At 33.9% G+C, this 21,402-nt stretch overlaps 1 protein-coding gene across 19 annotated transcripts; it reads right to left on the minus strand.

The window, feature by feature from the left end:
* Positions 1 to 2,404: 2,404 nt before the first annotated feature.
* On the minus strand, positions 2,405 to 21,257 carry LOC116341467 (proton channel OtopLc). Of its 19 annotated transcripts, XM_031768591.1 has the most exons (13): positions 17,069 to 17,461; positions 14,153 to 14,371; positions 12,489 to 12,637; positions 12,217 to 12,261; positions 6,519 to 6,703; positions 5,553 to 5,761; positions 5,239 to 5,304; positions 4,889 to 5,003; positions 4,642 to 4,802; positions 4,344 to 4,563; positions 3,245 to 4,256; positions 2,825 to 3,173; positions 2,405 to 2,746 (listed from the first exon to the last, which is right to left on the minus strand). In XM_031768591.1, exons 1-13 carry the CDS (start codon positions 17,075 to 17,077, stop codon positions 2,606 to 2,608), a joined length of 2,880 nt encoding a protein of 959 aa, XP_031624451.1. In that variant the 5' UTR covers positions 17,078 to 17,461; the 3' UTR covers positions 2,405 to 2,605. The 19 variants fall into 19 exon arrangements, with proteins under 19 accessions (XP_031624451.1, XP_031624446.1, XP_031624447.1 ...); XM_031768586.1 differs by lacking the exon at positions 17,069 to 17,461 and adding an exon at positions 20,284 to 21,257 and having other exon boundaries at positions 2,405 to 3,173; XM_031768587.1 differs by lacking the exon at positions 17,069 to 17,461 and adding an exon at positions 17,659 to 17,785 and having other exon boundaries at positions 2,405 to 3,173.
* Positions 21,258 to 21,402: the final 145 nt, after the last annotated feature.

The following is a 21,402-nucleotide window of genomic DNA, read 5'->3' on the forward strand; positions in this document are numbered from 1 at the left end:
CGCGAATATTTTTCACAAAATTTGTGAAATGTGTCAGTGATGACTGCATCATTTGATAATCAATCTTTGATTATTGAAGCGTGTTTGTCAATTTTTATTAACAAAACAAGCATGGAACACGGAGTTTCGCGTAATAAATTTATGTTTCATTGGGCAAAAAAAACTGCTTTGGGGGATAAAATTACACTTGACAACGAATTTCTATGTCTCTATGCTAATTCGCTTAAATTTGGTTGCTGGTGTAAAAATGTAAAAATTGTTGTTTTTCTTAAAAGGATTGAGTGGAACGAGTGAAAATGTATAAGCGTTAAAAATTGCGAATTTTTTCTTTCAAACTTTCTACGAATCTTTTTTTTTTATCAATATATAAAAAACACCAGTGCTGTCGCTATGACAACACTGCAACTAGTGAAAATGTTCTTATTTACGTGACAAATATTTTTTTTTTTAAAGTTTGCTTACAGCCAGCCGAAACCAAGATCGAATAAAAAGACATATTAATCTAGAGATTTCACATGAAATGCTCCGGTATTGTTCGGCTAAATGGCAATTGTGCCATTTGAATATCACTTAATCACAAAAGGAAAGTCTACAAATTGCTTCATTGACCACAAAATATAAGCGGGGTGTAGCGAAAAAGAAATAAAACCATAGAAGAAAAACAAAGGACAAAATAATAGTACAAAAAAGAGATTGAGAGTGTTATTTTGTATCTACGTGACGCAATTGTTCATTAAATAAATGTTTTTTTTTTTAATTATTTTTATGTTTCTAAAAACACACCTAATACATGGATGAGAACAATTTTTACTTTTTATTTGTTTGTTTGTCATATATAATTCTATACTTTAAGTACATATCTTTTGTTCGTTTCATTTTTACTCACTGAATTGTTTTTTTTTTTTTTTATTTCGGAAATATCAGTTACAATATAATAATTTCTTAGATTCTTATTCAAATACGATGTATTTGTTTTGCTTTTGCTCCATTTTATGGTTTTTTGTTTTTAATTTTAATATATGTGATTTTTGTTATGGTATATTGATGTTCTTTTTCTTGTTTCGTTTTTCAGATGAATGTGAATAGAAGTTTCGTGTGTCGCAAAGAGGTGCAATGCATTTGTGGTCGTTTCTGTTTGGTGTCTTGTGATTTTTTTTGGGATAGACTCGCACTATGCCTAATTTATTTATTTGAACACATGGATTTCATTGGTGTAACGGTCGGTTTTTGTTTCGCAAAAGATGGAATTTATTCAAAAAGTCGGTTTTGCCTTTTAAAAACGATTTTTTTTGTCTATTTTGCTGTGGTAAAGAAAAACATTGCACTGTGACCTGGCCGACGGAGCATCCACTTTTCCATATTATCAGAGATAGAATTTCTTTTTATCTGTCGACGACACTTAAATCCTAAATCAATTACTATGCTTAAAAGATAATTAGACTGACTTTAACTCTCAAAGAAAAGAAGAAACAAAAATGTGGTATCTGACTTTGACTCGTATCTGATTGAACGTGAAATGAATGCCAAAAACGAAATGAAACAAATGCAAATATCTAGAAAATTTCAATTAATTTTAACACTGTCTTACTAGGTTCTAATTTTTTTTTCTCATTTGAAAAAAAAAAAAAAAATTATTTATTTGCGGTATATTCATAACGTAAAATATTTCACTTTGAAAACGCTGAAATCACATCTTAAATTAAATACAATATAAAAAGGGACTGTTTGAAAATTAAATAAATAAATTTTCTTTTCTTTTTTACTTGTATTTCTATGCTTTTAGTTTTGTTGCTTGCGCAATCTGTAACCACACATATATAATGACTTTGATTTGTTCTTCCATCTATATAAATATTGACTTTGCAAAGAAATTAATAGTTTTTGTTGTTTCTTTTATATATATACGTATATAAATGTGTTAAATGTGTTGACTCGATTTGTTTGTTTTGTTGTTGTTTTTATTTAAATTACTTAATTTTTTTTTCTTGTGAATATGTATGTTTAAAAATTTAAAAATGTTTCATTGGACCGAAATTAAGCGTCCAGTTGGTTGGGTGTTTTTTTCTTTTATCATTTGTATATCTCGATTTTTTCTCTAACCGACTCCACACGTACACACTCACAGAAGACGTCAATTGTAATATTTGCGAACTCTGGTGGTGATTTACTAAATTACCACCATTACAATGTGTGGCATGGTCATTTTTGTATGTATTGTATTTACTTTGCTGAGCAATATTACTATCGCTCAACGCAGTGTTGGTGGTAATACTGTACAGCGCTGTCACAGCAAAGCAAATACAATACATACAAAAATCACCATGTCGCACATTGTAATGGTGGTATTTTAGTAAATTACTACCAGAGTTCACAAATATTACAATTGACGCCTTCTGTGAGCACACATACATTTCTTTTAAATAAATGCCTAAATTTATGCAACTTATCGTTCGAAGCATATCTAGAGAAAATTGTTGATCTTTCTAATATCCCACAAATGCTTTGTTTGGTGTATGTGTGTATGTGCTTTAAGCATTTCAAACATTTTGTTGAATGGTTCTTTTAAATTCGGTTAGTAGAGACAGAGATGATGGCAGTGTTGAATTTACTCTAAGCGTGCTTTGTAGGTTGTCTTCCATATTTCGGCTAGTGTAACAGCGCTGTGGAATCGATGGAATATGCACAATGGCAATGTGACTCGCTGAATCAATGCCCATCCAATGTATCCATAGAAATCAAGTTGAACCTGAAAATTTACCAATTTATAAGTGAATTCAATCGATGGAAACTGAATATTAATTTCAGTTTGAATGGAACTACTTACCGGATTGTTGACAACTTTTTGTGCTTCGAATGTATAAATGGCGAACATTGCGACGTTGGCGATAAGGAGGAAAGTGACAACTTGTCGGCCAGGTTTGGTGCGATCATGTTCGGGTAAATGTACACGACGTCTTGAGACGTCAGCAATGAAAAGCAATTGCAGTACGACTTGAAGAACAACAACTGAGCTGGTAACAGTGACCAAAAGATTTGCTTCACTCTCCATTATTTTCAATGCGCCAGCAATAATGCTGAATGCCGAATAGATGAACACTCCAAATGCCGAAATACGTAAGAGAATATCATTGAGATTGCCAGTTTCTTCACAGCGGAACTTCAACTTCGAAACACTGCAATTAAAAATTATGAAATTCTTCAATAAAGTGTTCAAATGATCTTTTTTTCTAATGAAAATACTCACCGACAGAAACCAATGAGAATAGCCAAAATTGAAAGTGCCAAAATACCGCCGTGCGAACAATCAGCAAGGAAAATAGCCAAGCGATTAAATGGCGGTTTCACGACCAAAACGAAGAAAAGAATCAAGCAAATAAGTGAAGCGACAAGTGCCAATAATCCGAAGAAGAGTCCTTTTGATGCTCCAACACAATCAACTCGACCGGAGCGGGATCGTTGAGCCATTGCAACAGCACGACGTGACAACATCACTTCCAAACGATGTTCCAAATCTTCTTCATTGCCTTTTGCATACCGGCCAATATGTTTCCACATCACATAAATAACGACAGCACCAATCAATGAGTATTCAACAATGAATGGATACAAGTATGGAGCTGAATCCTGAACAATAGTTCCCATGATATTGACACGACCGCAACTTAAGTTTGTGCCTGATGAAGCCGATGCACCAATCAATGCTTGTGGAATTAACGAATCCAAACTCTCTACTTCAGTTTCATTATGTGACAATCCTGACAATGTTTGGAATGCATTTTCCATTGCGCCCAATGGATTATTGAATACAGATGCTGGAGCATTTGCTGTTGATGTGACCGCATCAGTTACAATCGCTTGAACAGTAGATGATGCAAGTGATGACGATTCGGTTAGTTGTGAAAGTGTTGAACTTGGAGCCGGAGTTGTTGTTGTGGTTGTCGTTGTTGTTGTTGTTGTTGATGTTGACGATGTGGTTGATGTTGTACTTGCAATAGTCGAGCTGATTGTCGACGAAGCAGCTGTGCTGAGGATTTTTTTCACTTTATTAAACAAAGTGGTCGATTCAAGATTTTCGCTTGATGTAAGTGGGGTTTCCTGAGTGGTTGATACATCAGCAGCCAAATATGATGCAGAGCGTGATACCGCCTTTGAAGCAGCACGACCAGTTGCGTTCAATGCCTTTGTCAAAAGATTCTCATTCGAATCGTCGCGAACACGCAAATCAATCGGTTCCCATGCTGGTTCCAAATTTGGACCTGGCAATAGAACAATTATATTATATGTATAAATCAAATTTGAATTGTTCAGCTAAGTTCAGACATTTTTCAAGATTTTTGTTTTACCTGAGTGTGTTCCCAAAACGGTGCCAGCATGTTTTAGTGTATGCGTACGAATCGAGTCGAGTAAAACACCTTCATCTGAAATGGCTTGACGTCCTTGATAGTAAACGGTGATTTCTTTCAATGATTCCAATACCAAAGTGCGAATCCAAACGCAAATATTGGTTGCACAAATGTGCATCAAACCGAAACGTGCCAAAACTTTGAAACGATGAATATTCAACTGAAAAGAAAATTATTTCAATTCTTTGTGATTCAAAGCAGAGATGGAAAATTTGTTTTCTTGCAAAGTCGTACATACTCGTGCATTCATGAAGATAAAGTACATTTGCATAAATGTGAAAATCATTTGTAACAATGGATTTACACCGCGCAAAATTTGATGACATGGTGAATCAAATGGGATTTCAAAGAATGATCCAAGTTCCAATCCAACATAAATCATAGTACCCAAACCAAATGCTGTTGAAACACAATGCCAGTAAGTTTAAATTACTTCAAGAAAAAGAAAAAACTTATAAATTAGAATTTATTGCAATAATAAGTACCAATAGCTCCGACACGCAAAAAGAAACTTCCATAGCTTGGATCGGCATGAGTGGTTTTACGTTTACGAACATTTTTGGGAGTGGCCACAACTTCAACAGATTCGACTGGTGCTTCCTGTTCCGAAAATAATACGCAAAAACAAAAACAAAAATTATTCAAATTTTCTGTTCCAAAAATGTAGTTGAACATCTCACTCCTCACAAATGAAAAAAGCACATGCAATTTGATGGAAAATATGCAAGCTTGTTAAAAATGAAATCCAAAGACTCTTCACACACGACAGTTGTTAGTTGGTTTTTTTCTAAACTTTCATGCCATTCAGACAATATCAACGCACAACCTGTCTCACCTGAATGGAATGTAATGATTGCGACCTCTGTCGCACAATATCACGTTGCTTTCGTGGCACTCCTTCCTTTTTTTATAGTCATCAATCAATTTTATACATTTAAAACAATGCATGCCCAAAAAGCATTCAAGTTCAATTTACCGAAAGGCGTTGTGCAATACATATATATATGTTTAATTTTTTTTGATAAGTGTCAAATGCAATTACAGTAATATTTATTAAATATTATTTAACAAAATGAAATGATAATATAATTGTTTAGCAACAAATATGTATGCAAATGAGAGGTTTAATTTTAAGCATTTGTATTATACCTGAAGTGGAGCGGGTTTAGCTTTGGCAGCTTCTTTATCCTTTTCTTTTCCACTTGATTTCGGATCTTTATCCTTAGCTTCGGCGGCGGTTCCTTCAGCTGGTGCGCCTTTTTCTTTCTTTGGTTTCTTTTCCTTTTTCGGTTTCTCCTTCTTTTCCTTAACCGGCTTTGGTGGTTTTGGCGTTGAACCTCCGTTGCAGCAACTGCTTTCTGCATTACAAAATCAATAATTCATTTAATATACACATTCAAACGCCGCAGAATTGAAATAGACTATCAAGAATATTCTTCTTTTGTGGAAATTACACAAAAATTCGGTCACCACTTTGAGGATTAAGTGCAAGTCAAGTTATTCGTTTGAAAAAGAGAAACATATATTGCATTTGCTGTAAAACATTACTCTATATTGAGGATATTAAAATGTGCTTGAAAAATTTTGCATTCAAAATTCGATAAAATTTTCTTCTGAGTATATAGTATAAGAAACCCATTTCTGAATGGGTTACATTGCAAATGCTCAAAAAAATGTTATTCATGGAGATGAAGTGTGTCGCAAATGGAAATGAAATGAAAGTGTGCTTGCTTGTTTGAGTGGTTTGATGAAACAATGGGGTAGTTTTTTTTGTCTTGTATCAGTTTTTCAAGAGTTTTGATGCGCACCGAATGTTTTGCTTGAAGATTTTTGCATAACACATTTATGGAGTTTGAATGAAAGAGGTCTCAATGTTAATTGGACAATGAAATGAAACACATTTTAAAAATTAAATTACACAAAATTTAATAATTTGAACAAGGTTAGCAAGCATTCATTATAAATGTGCCTATGTTTCATTCATTCTCATTTGTATTGAGACCCTAACATTAAAAATCCGTAAATTGAAACTTACGAGAATGAACGAATTTGAAAAAAAATAGATCGTGTATAGATGTAAAACATGAGAATTTGATTTTTGAGTATAAAATTTACCTTGCAATAAAAAGCAAAAGACATATAGCAGGAACAAAATACTAGCCCCATACAAATATGTAAAATATCCTTCATAGTAAACGATCGGCAATCGATGTGTGCTTACATCACTAATAACATATGCAACGCATACTACAATAAGTAGCATGGCATACACTAAACTGGTGATAATGAATAATGAAGTTCTGAAAGAAAAATCGAAATAATGTTAAAACGAAATGAATATGCGCACGAAACGAGCGAAACAAGAAAATGGCTATGAAAAACCGAAATCTAAACTCTGAATATCTAAAAAAAGTGTGAAAATTTGTGAAAATTATTAAATATTGTAAATGTATGACTAAACATAAAATGTTCGGCTAGCACTAAAACGCTGTAAATGCGAGTGGATGTGATTTTTGTTTAGCTTGCTTTGTGTTTAATATCGTCTTAATGCACACGTTATTTGGCATGAAAACTTAAAGCTATCGATTTGATTAGTAAAAAAAACACCATCAAACTTAAATTTGTGTATTTGTTAGTTATGCAGCGTATGTGACGTCTGTGAGAAAATGTATAAACTGTAAAATGCCTTACGATTATGCTTTTTTTTTATTATAGACCAGAAGTAATTCTAAATTGATAAAAAAACAGAATACAAAGAAGTGATTCGAACACAAAAAGAAAATATTAGTAAAAGAAATAATTGTGGAGAATGAAAAATGACATCAAAATTCCTTTTCATTTCCTGCCAACAAAAACCAAAATAAAAACCATAGCGATTTCGCCTTCGAAGCCCACAATGGGACAAAATGTCTAATTCGATAAAATAAAGGAATGCGTCAAATTGTCAATGGTTAAAATACCTTTCCAACGGTTTTGGCATGACATTTTTCAGTTCCATTTCCTTATTGGCAGCATTATTCTTTTCGGCCATATCAGTGCTGCTTGTATGAGCGCGCGATACAGGCAACGTAGCCATATTGTCGCCACTTTCCACATCAACGGTGGATATTTTCGAATCTGGTCCACCCATCTTTTAACACAGACAAAAACCGTCCTTTTATTTTTTTCGTTCACTTGATTGCTCTGTTCTTTGAATCAATTTCAATAATTCTTTTCTTCAATATTATATTCAAACTTTATTTTTTAACTGATTGATGTTATCAAATCTTTTCATCCTCCCTCGTTCTTTCTGCAAACACAGTGATATCCACAAGTACAGTTTACAATCAGCTCACACTTTTATATCATAATTCAGTGGATCTTCACATAAAATAATCCGACATCCAATAAAGAGATATTTGCGTGAGTTCAGATTAAAAATGGATTAAAAAGTCATTCAACAATATTTCTTATTCTTTTTCTTTCAAATTTGATTGATGAAATTGAGTTCAATCGATGTGGAATGATGATGGTTTCTTTTTGATGATTAAAATAGGACGTAAAATGATTCGATGTTTACGAAAACGTAGATGATTTACTTAAAAAATGCTAAAATAAAAATTCGATGTTTAAGTAAACGAATAGAATTTATCACAGTGAATGTAAACACTTTTTTCGTCGGGGGGATTTTTTTTTTCGAAAATTCCTTCTTTTTTATGCTTTTTAGAGAGAACGATTGTATTGACTTGGTCAATTTGTTTGGTGTAAACCCGCTGGAAAGATAATGCGCATACAATAAATGTAGAGAGTGAGCGAGTTTTGCAAAAAATGGATTTTGCTTCGTTTGGAATCAAAAAGACCGAAATCAAAACGCAAGCAAAACTGCACACACAGACACAAAACGGATTGAAAACTTTCGTTTCTGAATTGTAAATTGACTCTGATTCCCAGAGAATCGAACACACTAAATGAGCGAAAAGTGTTGAGCAAACGCACATACAACACAAAAAAAAATTCCTTCGAATACACATTCGATCTCTCTCTTTATCATCCACCGAATGGAATCTGCGCATTGAGCACACCGTTGCACACGAGCAAATTATGAACATAAAAAGGAGAGCATATTACACACGTAGAAAATGCTATGCTCTCTATCACATTTTGATGCTGGCGCTTCGGTGGAGCATCGCAGAGCATCGTGCTGTGTGCTTTATTGTGTGCTCTTGTGTTATCATCAGTGTGTGGAAGAGCGAAAAACGATGTGACGAAAACTGGAAAATTTGTAAAAACAGCAGCAGTGTAGTCGAATTTTCGAGTGTTCGTCGTTGTTCTATGCCACCACTCAGAAAACTGAGATGAACCGAATGGCAAACATCTACACACAGATGGACGCGACTCTCATAGAATACGGGTGGGGCTGAGCTATATGGAGAGCTCCAATACTCTTGTCATCATTACACAAAATGCCTGGACGACCTAGTGACCTCTCAAATATGTATATCACTTGGATTTTGCATCTGAGAAACTTAATTTTATGCAATTTACTGTTTTTTTTTCTCACTCAATTGCAAATTTTCATTTAGTCACTTGAATTGTATGGGTAACATCTATCAACATTTTACAGAAATAGATAGAAATCCACAAGAGATCATGGAAAATTAAATTATTGCTAACCATATCTATTCAACGATGCAACGATGGCTTGGGTGAATGCTTTTATTGTGCACCAACTGGGAAAACGAGTCGACGATGGAAGAGAAGAAAAAAAAGAAATTCAATATCCGGTTGGTAAATGAGAGCAATGCAAACACAAAAATAAACGTTTCCTATTTGTGTTATGTTATTCAGCTCATCAAACAATGGGCACAACAAATATATATAGAAATATGTTGCAACATCTCAAGGACGTTCTTGTATAGGCTTGAATATTTTATGCGACGTTTTTTGTAAATTCCACTTCAGTTCAAAATGATGGAAATCCATTTTTAGATTCAAATTGCGCATCATGAATTTTTAAATTTCATTCTGCGACTCTTTTATTCTCTCTCTCTCTCTCTCTCTCTCTCCCTCTCTCTCTATCTATCTTTTTGCACTTTCTCACGGCAAGTGTGAGATTTTTCCCACTGAAATTGTTCTTTAAATGTACTTGACATAATTTCTATCGTACACTGATTTTATTGAGATGATAAATAAAAACATGAAACAAATAAATCCAACACAAAACCGTTTGTTTATCCCGGCCAAGACGAGTAATGATAGAAATGGATAGCATCGATGGCAATAAATGAGTTACGTAACAACACCAAACATTGTACACAAAAGAACATAAAATAAGAAGGAATTTTTGTTGTTGTTGTTTATTTTGGGCTGCGAAATGGATGCGAATGAACAAATGAAGTGTAAAGCGATAACAGTGGAAACTTAAAACGTTGCTTTGTATACCAATGAAAAAAAACTAAACTCTTTTAAAATTCAAAATCACTTGATTTATAATTCTCATTGCGTATCTTTTATTTACACAATCCAAACGAAAAACAAAAATTATTACGTCGAAAATTTCCACTTTTTTTGTTACCGATTTTATGGCAAATTAAAAAGAAAGTTTTTTTCACTCGATTGGAATATGAAAATTTCGTACGAGTTATACTTTTGCTGGGTCGACGGTTTTATCAAACCTAACGCAGACTAAGTACTGAATACACTTCCAGTAAAATGGTTGTGACGATGCTGCGCTGCTGCTATTGCTATTCAGTGTTGTTAGGACAAAAACGATGCTACGGCTGCTTGATAATAAGCAAAGCTGTTTATGTTTGAAATTGCTTGGTATTGAAATGCTCGACTCTCGCTCTCTCACCCCAAAAAAGAAATCGACAAAAGCAAGCGAATGAGCGCGCGTCGCAACCATACATATATTCCCGATTCTTCTTCGTATGGACAATCGCACACACGGGAAGCAACGGGAAATGAATGCTCTTAATCGAACACACACACACAATCACACAACAAAGAAAGAGAGAGAATGAACGCGTTTTCGATTGATAACTTTGATTTGAATCGATGTAGTGGTGCTACTGGAATTGTGAAAACGACTTATTATCCCCTAACACAACAAACCAGTTCAATACAGATACGCAAAAAATACGCACAAATACATCCACATGCACAATTGCGACGCGCTTGGAATGAATTCGATTGCATTTTAGTGTGATTGTGTGCACAAAACTGTGTACAGCATATACATACGAAGCGTTTATTGCGATGCTGTGGAATAAAAAGGGTGCATAGACAAAGCCAAAGGAGATTTGCACGTATTCCGTGTTACGCGTATCATTTGGTACAACAACCAAATACAAGTATCGAACACTCTTGGCACTTCAATGGTTTAAACTCAATTGTACACAAGAACTCTTCCATTGAGAGGAGAAAGAGAGAATTTTTGCGACGTATTACCATTTTGGACATTTCATTTCAGAGGCACAATTGAGTTAATTTAATTTCCGTATATTCTTGGGAAATGAGAACGAGAAATTGAGTTTTCAAAGTGGAAAATTGCCATTTATACATCAAACATTGTATGCTCATTTCGTGCGGCTGCATTTCATTTACATTTTATCTCATTGAGTTTTGATTGGAATCATTTTGTTCTGTTTATTTTTGGAAATGATTAAACTGGTTCTAGATTTTTGGATTGGATTGAAATGATGTTTGCGTTGTGATTTTCCACATCGTCTTGATTGACGGCTGCCGAAAAATTCATGAACACTTCAACGATTGACACGGCAACAATGCAATCGACCTCACATTCAATGACGAGATGGAACGAAGGAGCCAGAACGGCCATAAAGTACATTCAAATCAGATTTCTTTGTTTTAATTAGTTTCCGGATTGATGAATAACAGACGACGACTTTTTTTATAATAGATTGAACATTGATCCGTCTGCTTGCTACTCGAACTTTCAATGAGCGAAGCATGTATGTGATTGCTCACAAAACTCATTGTTGTGAACACCCCTTGTGAGAATCTTTGTCAGCATTTATTCAAATAAAATCGTTCATTAGCACTCGTTCTATTCGTCGCAGTCGTCACATTACTCAATATATCGCATATCATGTGGTCACGTTTGATTAGATCCTTTAATGTGCATTTAAACGACACATAGAACGCTCATGTCGCTGATACGACGACGAGGACGACGACACTCACACAGGCCGTGCATAACTAAAATAATAATATACAATGTCTTTGACGGCGATGCATTATGCTAGGGTATGATTTTGTTTTTATGGTTTCAAGGAGGTTTTTATGTATTAATGAAAGGCTATTCAAGCTAGCTGAGGTTTTGGGCTACATAAAATCGATGAATAAAATTGATGTCGCATGAATAAATAAAATCGAAATCTAAGATTTCGTTCTACGATGTGTATAGTGTTAGTAAGCATTATAAACCAAACGCTTTTTTTGAATGTGTGGAAGTCTCTTACTTCGGAGCATTAAAAGCATGGTTTAAATGAACGAATTAACAACATTATTATTATATTTTAGAACGTACTGAAAATTCGTTGGAATAAATTTAACTCGAAAACGGTTTTAAAAACTAAAGTTGAAGTTTGAATTAATTTCCATGCCAAACATTTATGCCTATCAACGTTCATTTCATTCTTTGGCTCCGCATTAAGAAAGTTCATCGAACGGTGCCTAGTGCAGTGTCACATACAATTTAATTATGCATTCCGAATTGGAAAAAGAATTTATTAGTAGCTCAGAGGATAATGGTGCGTGCATACACACAACTAGTGTTATTATTATGACTTTTGTTCATGTTAAATCTAACCTTTTGTATGGTTGTACAAACAATCCGTTTTCACATGTGCTAAATCTTTTCCCAAATATTATTATAAAGAAAATAGAACGAAAAAAAAATAAAAAAATAGAAATAATTTTAATTGGGTTTCTTCTTTGGGTGGTTCTGTTAATTGAATCGGAAGTTTCTTAAAACCTATGCACACAGATATGAATATTACGAATGATACTTAAAATACGACGAGAACAAATACTGTCACCGAATTAATGACGAAACCGATTCAAATGATATACTTTACTTACTTTGCATTCTTCGGTAGTTTTGGATCTAATGGAATTGTTGGCTGTTCGTCATCATATCCTATACTAAAATCCTCCCCCAAATCACGAGGTACTAGCGGCGTGCGTAGATTCATATGCGCTGGACTCGTATGGTAACCATCATTATGGATCTAAAATTTATGAGCTTCATTAGTTTAATTCGAACCAATTTTCCATCGCTTCATATTATTATTATTATTATCGATCAATGAAAAACAAACAATTTCGATAGACATGGACACAACAAACACAGAGCTTCTTTTCAGCTCAAACAAAATGTCAATAACACTGAGTATATAAACATAGACGTATATAATATTTATATATTATTAAATATAATCATTGTTGCAGCACCGGAACCAGACTTGTGAGTTGAGTACAATTTCCATATTTTTACTTGAAATAATCGAAGACGAAAATTATTCATTCTAAAAAAAGAACCAATTCAATTTAATACAAAGGTAAATACATTTTTGATGAAGTTATTGGGGTTTTTTCATAAATTTAATTGAGTTTTTGATGAACGAGCGTTCACTTGAGACTTTAAAAATAAAAAAAATTTGCGATACAATGTCGGAATAAATGATCGTCAAACTTGATTTTAATTCTAATAAAATATTGTAAATAATCCTGATTGCAATTGCAGTAAAGCCAATTATATTCCAGGCTATAATATTACCGTTGAGAATGACTTAACATTGACATTGACATGTGCTCACGTAATTCTTCATTAGCCTTTTAAGAGCTCAAGATGGCATAAGTCAAAAAAGCACTATATCTGGTTGCGATGCTGAAAACTCTAAAACAAATTCCATTCCGTTTTGACTGAATGCCGAAAAAAGTGTACAAATGGAAAAACATGAATGGTTAAATTAGTATTAAAAATGCATACAAGCATATCAAAGTGGTGCATTGAAGTCAGCTGTTCATTATAGAATAGCTGTTTTCAACGAAACGCAATGATATTTATAAATGCATTGGAAACAAACAGTATTTTTTTGTGAAATTTTGACATGCTTTTTCAACTTCAAATGCAATTTGACATACTGAAACATTAACACAATTGGGGTTACAGCAATTAAGCGCGTGTTTATTTTATGTTTTATATTTATTTTCAACTTTGTAATAAGCACTAGAATTTTAAGCAAATCAATTAGTAACACGGCTTTTTATGACGAATATGATGTGTGTGGTTGTGTTTTGTGTCTGGGGAATTTTGTTGTTTTTTTTTTCGTGTGGCAAATGGTTTCTAAATCGATTAATTGTCAATTTTATGGCAAATTATTCATAAATCTTAACTACTTAAACATTAAAAAGAATATAAATATAATAAATGGTTTTTTTTATTGTAGCGATCTAGGGTACAAATGGCAAAATAACTCGTGCATTTCAGGTTTGTTACATTGTTTTTTGGTGTATTTATAAATGAATGAAAATGAATTGAAAGCTGGATTCATTTTCAACTTCGACAGTAGCAAAAAGTACGAGAGAATGAAAATGTACAAGTCCAAACAAGAGAGAGAGAGAGATAAAAAGAGAAAAAAGAACAATGGGAAATAAACAGAAAGAATTGTTTGTATTAATTATACGTTGAGATCCGTCGATCGTTGTAAATCATGCTCTGCCCGAGTTATTGCCAATCATACCTTGACCACCGTCCCGACCTGATTACTACTCGCATCGCTTATGGCAGATGATTGTTTTGGATTGCCGAGCAAATTTTCGCGCTCAGCACGATCCCGTTCACGTTCCAATCGGTTCATAATGTACACTTGACTCGGCGTATCGTTGATAAAACGTTCTCGCATCTCATGAATGTATGGGCAACGTTGCATTGGCGGCTTAAGACCACTTGGTGCATATACCTTTTTAAATTGAAAATCACAAAGCAATTATTATTATTCAAGCCAAAAAAAATCGAAAAATTAAAATGGTGATAATTATTCATTAGAAATGAAATCCTATTTTGAAAATAAGAACAAAAAAACATGCGGAAAAGATTCACACTCGGCAACACTCATCAACTGGAGAATTTACTGTATAGAATAAATATGTCAATCATTCCATCAAATCAAACCAAATTCCGATTTGCATGGCCAGACGTATGCGTAATACCGATCGTAAAAATCTTATGTACAAACCGCTTCTCGTCGGTCCAAAGGAAACAAGCATATCGTATGTTTCTACAAAAAGCAAACATAACAAGTGTGTAAAATTGATGCTTTTTTTCACGGTTGTTATAAGGGGAATTTTTTGTTGCTGTGTCAAGCGCTAACATCAACAAAAAATACGAAACAAAAAATATTTCATTGAAATGACTTATATCAAGTTATGCAGTATGAAATCAGCTCACATCGATACACATACGACAGCTTCATAAATATCTGCAAAAATCTTGATCTCACATCTTTCAGCAATTATCTAAAAATACACAATGCGAGCCATGCTCATTCGTGATGATCGCATATATTTCGCAACGTATATACAAACTGGTTACAATATTTCTGCTTGCAATTTCACTTCTTTTCACAGATTTTTTTGAGATTACGTCGTTTTTTCATTGTTTACATATAGAAAACACGTTCTTTTTTCGTATTTAATTTAACACCAGCGTGAAGTGTATTTTACAATCAGGTGATGAAAGTCTCGATATCAAATTTAGACAAACTACGATTCCCTTTTTTGCTATTTGGATCAATTTCCATAAATCAAATCGATGTGTGCAATAATCAACGCCATGAAAACGAATGAAATATGCATGATTCATCAGTCAGCGCATTTACGATAATTAACCAGGATTTAATTCAGTCATTTTATGGTGTACTTTTGTATATACACATAGTTCGTTGGCACTTTTAGATGAAGACGAAAAAGAAAGTATAACAGCAATTTATTGGCTCAATGTAAATTAAGAAACTTCAATGTGTGGTTCGAAAACTAAATTCCGATTGCACTTTATAAAGCAATAATAATTCACAATCGCCGCAACGTTCTGTGAGTTAACGAATTCTTTGTAAAAATTATTGAAATTCGGTCGATTCGTTTCCACTCAAATCCACTTGTGTTGTGTGTATTGCCTCTCAAAAGTCATACATGTGTGTTTGAAGTTGTGTATATGTAAAGAATAATAATTAAAATTTGAAAAGAAAAAAAAAACTCCGCGTCGATCTATACTAAATAAACAAACTGAACGTCAATACGTTTGTTTTTCGGCATTAATGTGTGCACGCTCACCAAGTACTATGAAGGTTTTTCTTGCCTCTGCGCATCGAAAAGTTTCGACAATATAATCCACTTTTATTTGCACTCTTGATGTTAATTGAACGAATTTTAATGAGTATTCCCTTCAGCGTACCGCATTTGGAATTCGAACATTTCCTAAATCATGGTTTTGATAGAAACGAATACATAAAAGTGAAAAGCGAGATTGATCGATGCGTTTGAAAGAGGTGGCACATATATCATTCACACCGTACATATGGCAATGGCAACACACTCATGCACATGTGATTGCACTTTCGATGATGTACATGATACATGCATAAGAAACCCATTTTTTTCTATTTGATTAGAGCGAAGTCAATGGCATCGTCGGTCTGCTTGATTGGAATAGAAATCGGCCTTTTTTTCTTTCATTTCAATGCTAATTAAGAAATCTCAATGTTTTCTTGTGTCAAATATGGCATTAGATTGGCGAATTCAGAAATATGTGTATGCTTGTGTGTGTGTCGAACTAGTTTTCTGTGTGCGGTCTTTTCTGCTCTCCGCATCTAAATCACAAAATATCGAATAAATTTCGGTTACACAAATAAATAGGAGTAAATCTAAAATGACACATTGTCGTCGATAATTCCAATTGTAGCATTTCTTAATCTCTTTTTGTGATGCTTTATAGCGTACGAATGACGACATTTCCAATGAATCCGCACATGGCATTCTGAATGCAAGTCAGTTTTTCAATACAAAAAGTGGAATGGGAGGTTTTTTTTTCTCGAATAAAATTAAGTCATTTAGTTGTTATGGAACTTTTCCAAGAATTTTGAGACAGAAAACTATTGGCCATTTTTATGTAATACATTGTGAATTCTTTTGCTTTATTCCTAATTCTGTTTATTCGTTTGTGTAAATAATGCATTCCATTTCGGATTATTACAGCCATCACGATAAAAATAAACATTTTTCGGTTTTGATGAAGTTGACAATGGGTTATGATTATTTTTCTTCTTTAGGTTCGTTTCATTATACGGAGAAAATCGATCGAAAAGTTTTTGAACGAGTAAAATGATTGTGAATGTAAACATTGTTAAAAAGAAACGATATTAAAGTTAAAACAAACTACACATTCTCATGAAAATATATCGTTGAACAGTGTGTACGGGTGAAATGTCATTTGTGTGGAGTGTGCGATTTATTGCGCGCTTGTGTTCAGTAAACATTGAATGGATTACAACATAAATATGGTTAGTGTAGTAAGAAATGTAATAAAATGCTGACGGTTGTGAAGCAAAAAAAAATTACTAGCGCCAACATTTTGGGTGGCTCAGTCAATTTTGCTTGCTTACCTTTGACATTTTTCCAAGAGATTTTTGTGAGAAAAATGAATCGGTCGTAAAACAGTTCTTGCGAAGAAAATTATTCAAATTTTTTCTACTTCAATTTCTACGCACACACACCAAATACAGAAACATTCAGTACCCTGTTTTCTAGCCTACGATAACCCGACCGTAATCAAGCCGATTTCACTACCGACATTTTTTTTTGTAACTGAATAAAAACACAAAAATTTATTTGTTCATCACCAACACGGGATATTCTAAGCTATACAATCGCTCAAGTGCACGGTTGAACGAGCACAATCCGTTCTAGTATATCGTTTCGAATTTTGCTTGATCGTTAAGAATTTTATGCGTTTTTCAATGTGAAAATTATGTAAAATTCAAACTGTTTAATGACAGTCATTCGTTTAACCCAATTTTCATACACACCAAACAGCAAACGAGCAATATGGTATTTCAATCGACCATGCACAATCATCGAAAATTGCATCGAATTATATCAGTCGATGCGAGAATCTAATGTAGATTGAATAATATAAAATATTTGAAAATAAAGAGAGAGAGAGAGAAAAAAATCATTAGAAAATGGGAATTACTTGAAGCGAAAAATCACTGCTCAAACAAATGAAGAAATATAAAATACTAAACGATCGACTCGAAAGCGAGAGCAGTAAATGCTGTGTTCTTTGGTTTGGTTGTCGGTGACTCTACGAGAGATGTGAAACACGCGCGCACTGAAAGCTCACACTCAACTAAATGTGTGGTTTTGACGAAATTCATTTAGAAGGCCAAGCCAGTCTCTCTTTCTATCGTTCGGACGCGCTCAACGAGACATTTCATCTAATTACAGGAACGGCGAAAAAAAGCGCGAAAAATTGATCGGTTAACGTGCGAACGAAAGAGAAAATTGCAACAACATAAACACACAAATCTTTGTCGGCGCATGTCGTCGAATAAATACGATCGCGATGACTATCGTACGCTTGTATTTAAATGCTTACTCTTTTTTTCAATTAGATATATTAATTTTGGCCTGAGTTTATTTTTGTTTTCATTTTCTTTTTTGCCGGCATATTGTTCATTGAAATTCTCTTGCGCATTTTTCGTTGAATCCGTCTCATGCTTGCATATTGAATTTGGTATGCAAACATTTTCTTCTTCTAGTTAAAGTATATATCGAATACGGAATTAGCGAGATTGTATATATACTGGTCAACGCAGTTACAGTTCAAACGATGTGAAATGCGTTTATTAAACGTTACGAACATATTCTCGACACATCGTTTCATTCCCTATCAACCATTTATGAGATCCTATTTGAATATGACGTAATAACATCATAAGTAATTGCACTTGCATAAAAAAAATGTTCAAACAAATAAAGTGTTATAAAAGGCAAACAGCTTCTATTTTAAGTAATTGGAACAACATATTTGTATGTCAAAAATGAGTATTCAAAGCATTCCGTACAAATGCTCAAGAGAAAGTCGTGAATCAAAATTAAAATCGAGTCAAATGGAAATCAACGCACCGGAAAGTAATCGATCGCTGTCTAATGTATTCAAACACGATTGAATATTAAAGTAAATTTAGGTGACATGAGCAATTTGTTCATTTTTTTATTTACCCTTAACACAAAAAAAAAATAAAACTATTCTCTATTCCGGTGTTGTGTTTCTCAGATATCGATCAGCCTACAACGATTGACCTATATTTTTCTGTTATTTTCCATCGTTGGACATCTTTTTTCATATTTTTTTTGTGCGTGTAGTTTTTCTTTCGTTTGATTATAAGTGGAGCGAACACAGAGCGGCTCCATTGTTATACCAAATTATTGTTCTGTAATAACCAGAGGGTATTCAAATGATATCAAAGCCAGGCTAGGGGAGGTGATATCAAAGCAACCTAACAGATTTCTCAGAAACCACAATAACAGTACGGTCGATATTGCTCAGCATGCCTTTGTGTTTCGACATCGTTTGTGTTAAATAACAGTAGCTCCAATTATTTTGAAGCCGCATCCTGAATGGAATTGTTAACTCTTTCGAAAAAGGGATGTGGTGAAGAGTGTTTGATCGATAGCAGAGATAAGAGTTTATTTTCGGTTCAAACCAAAAATAGAAACCATCTACGCACAAACAAAAATCTTTTGCAGGTTATGCGGTGCTACATTGTTGAGCGCACTGCAATTATGTTCCATATGAGACTGTATAAAATCCAAAACTGTAGCACAGCTAGCGCCACTACGGACAACTGTGGAGTTCTAGTTAGTTGTGTGTAACTGAGCAAAAGTCTTTTCACTAGTTGGCGGCAACTTAGTATAGATTACATTGAATTCCGTCGTGGCGCTAGCTGTGTGACACTTTGAGCATAATTTCGGTACGTTGTTGAGTAATGCTAATTAAATATCGTGTTGATATAAGTGAAAGCGACTCTCAGGCGTTTGTTTATTTTTGGTAGCACGTACATGATTTAAAAACGCTTGAATAAATAATTTCTTCAAAACAGTTTCAAGCACATTTGGATCAAGAGGATTCGTTTCACAATTTAAAATTCAATCAACCATACAGCACATGGTGACGTCAATTTGATACATTTACTTTTGAAAAAAATGGATAGAGAAAAAATAAGCATCAACAAAATGATATTTTCATTGATTTTCCCTTCTCAAGAAATAGTAAATGTAATGAGCACTCGCTATACCATTTTCCCTTAAAAGACTTTCTTCAATGGTATGATTTGCATTTTTCTATGATTGAAAAGGATCCTTTTAGCATGAAATAAGGAAGTTATTCAGAGTAATGGAATTTATTTATGACAAAACTAACGACGGGGGGAGGGCCGAAACTTCAAGCGAGAAGTTATGATCTGTCAGGACATATTATATGTGCGCGGTCGATATATATATATTTATTACATTGTAAAACTCCAACAACGATTTCGAGTTCGCTGACCTCACATTTATTTTCCGATACTTGTGAGTCGATGTTTTCTTTTCATGAAAATTTCATTCGGAATACGTTGAAAGTGGAAAAATACAAAAACTAAATACTCCATGTTCTATGTTGAATCCCTTTTTTCACATTCATGCCATTCACAATGCGGCAATACACACATTTATTCAAATAAGCAAGAAACAAAACATCATGCATCAAATACACACCGCGCACGTTTTCAATCTCAATTACAAAATTTATGAACATATTGTTTACAACGTTTACCTGTCCGTCGATTTTCGTGAGTTCGTATGTCAAATCACAAAAAACCGTTCCGTTTTTCACTTTATGGTTCGCAATTTTAACAAATTTAAGTGCTACAATTCTATTATATCTTAAAGATTTCGAATGTCACACGCTCGCACACACACGCGCGTTTTTTTTATATATATTTTTCACAGTTAAACGATTTGCACTAGTTTCGCCTAAAGATCTGTCAATAAAATGAATGGTTTGTGAATGTTTGCTCTTTTCTAGCCTCGTCACACATATAAAATTCGCACTTGTAGAGAGAATCGAATTGTTGTGTTCACGTTACGATGCACCCATTCACTTATTCTTCAATGCACAAATACACGAGTGAAAGAGTTGCGGTACTACACAGCATCCAGCATCGGCAGTAGTTGCAGTAACAGCGGTGCATCTAACGAATCTATCTGGTCGGTATCAGTTTTGCAGATAATACAAAAATGCAGTTGTACAAGTTCAGTTCAGTGCTGTTCACTGTTGCACATGGATGGCAAACGCGCATTTTAAACGTTGCACATTATCACACATTTTTACCGTTTCACTAAACATTCAACAACGGAATCTATACTGAAATATTCATTACTCTTTTTTATTCTAATTTTTTAAAATGTAGTCCTTTCTATTCCATGATGTTTGCGCTTTTCTTTTATTTTCATTTCCCTGATTTACACTTTCAATTCCTCGATTTTAAATTTATACAGAACAAAAAAAAACCACTCACTATAGATACTATTCAACACTCAATTTTCCAACTGTGCATCGGGTGTTTGATAAAACTTTTCTTTTCAACGAAAAACTATTCCATTTTGAAATATTGTGCTTATTACACGGTCTCCATTGTTGTCAATAACTATCAATATGTCTAGTCAAATGGGCTTCAAATGTTGAAATATATTCTGTCGAAATAATAAACGTACACAAAGCCAACCGCTTGATAGCACGGCCAAGAGTAAACAAACATTGTAAACGTAGACGTACAGTGTTCGCGCTTCTTTCTTTGCTTTGATTTTATTCAACTCTGTCCTCTTTGTGCTGTATTGTGTTGCGAGCGCGTTCTTTCGCATCGACACAGTTTACGTTACATGATGCGTTCTA

The sequence above is a fragment of the Contarinia nasturtii genome, unplaced genomic scaffold, assembly GCF_009176525.2.
Source record: "Contarinia nasturtii isolate CC-2019 unplaced genomic scaffold, AAFC_CNas_1.1 Cnas_scaffold_695, whole genome shotgun sequence".
NCBI lineage: Eukaryota > Metazoa > Arthropoda > Insecta > Diptera > Cecidomyiidae > Contarinia > Contarinia nasturtii.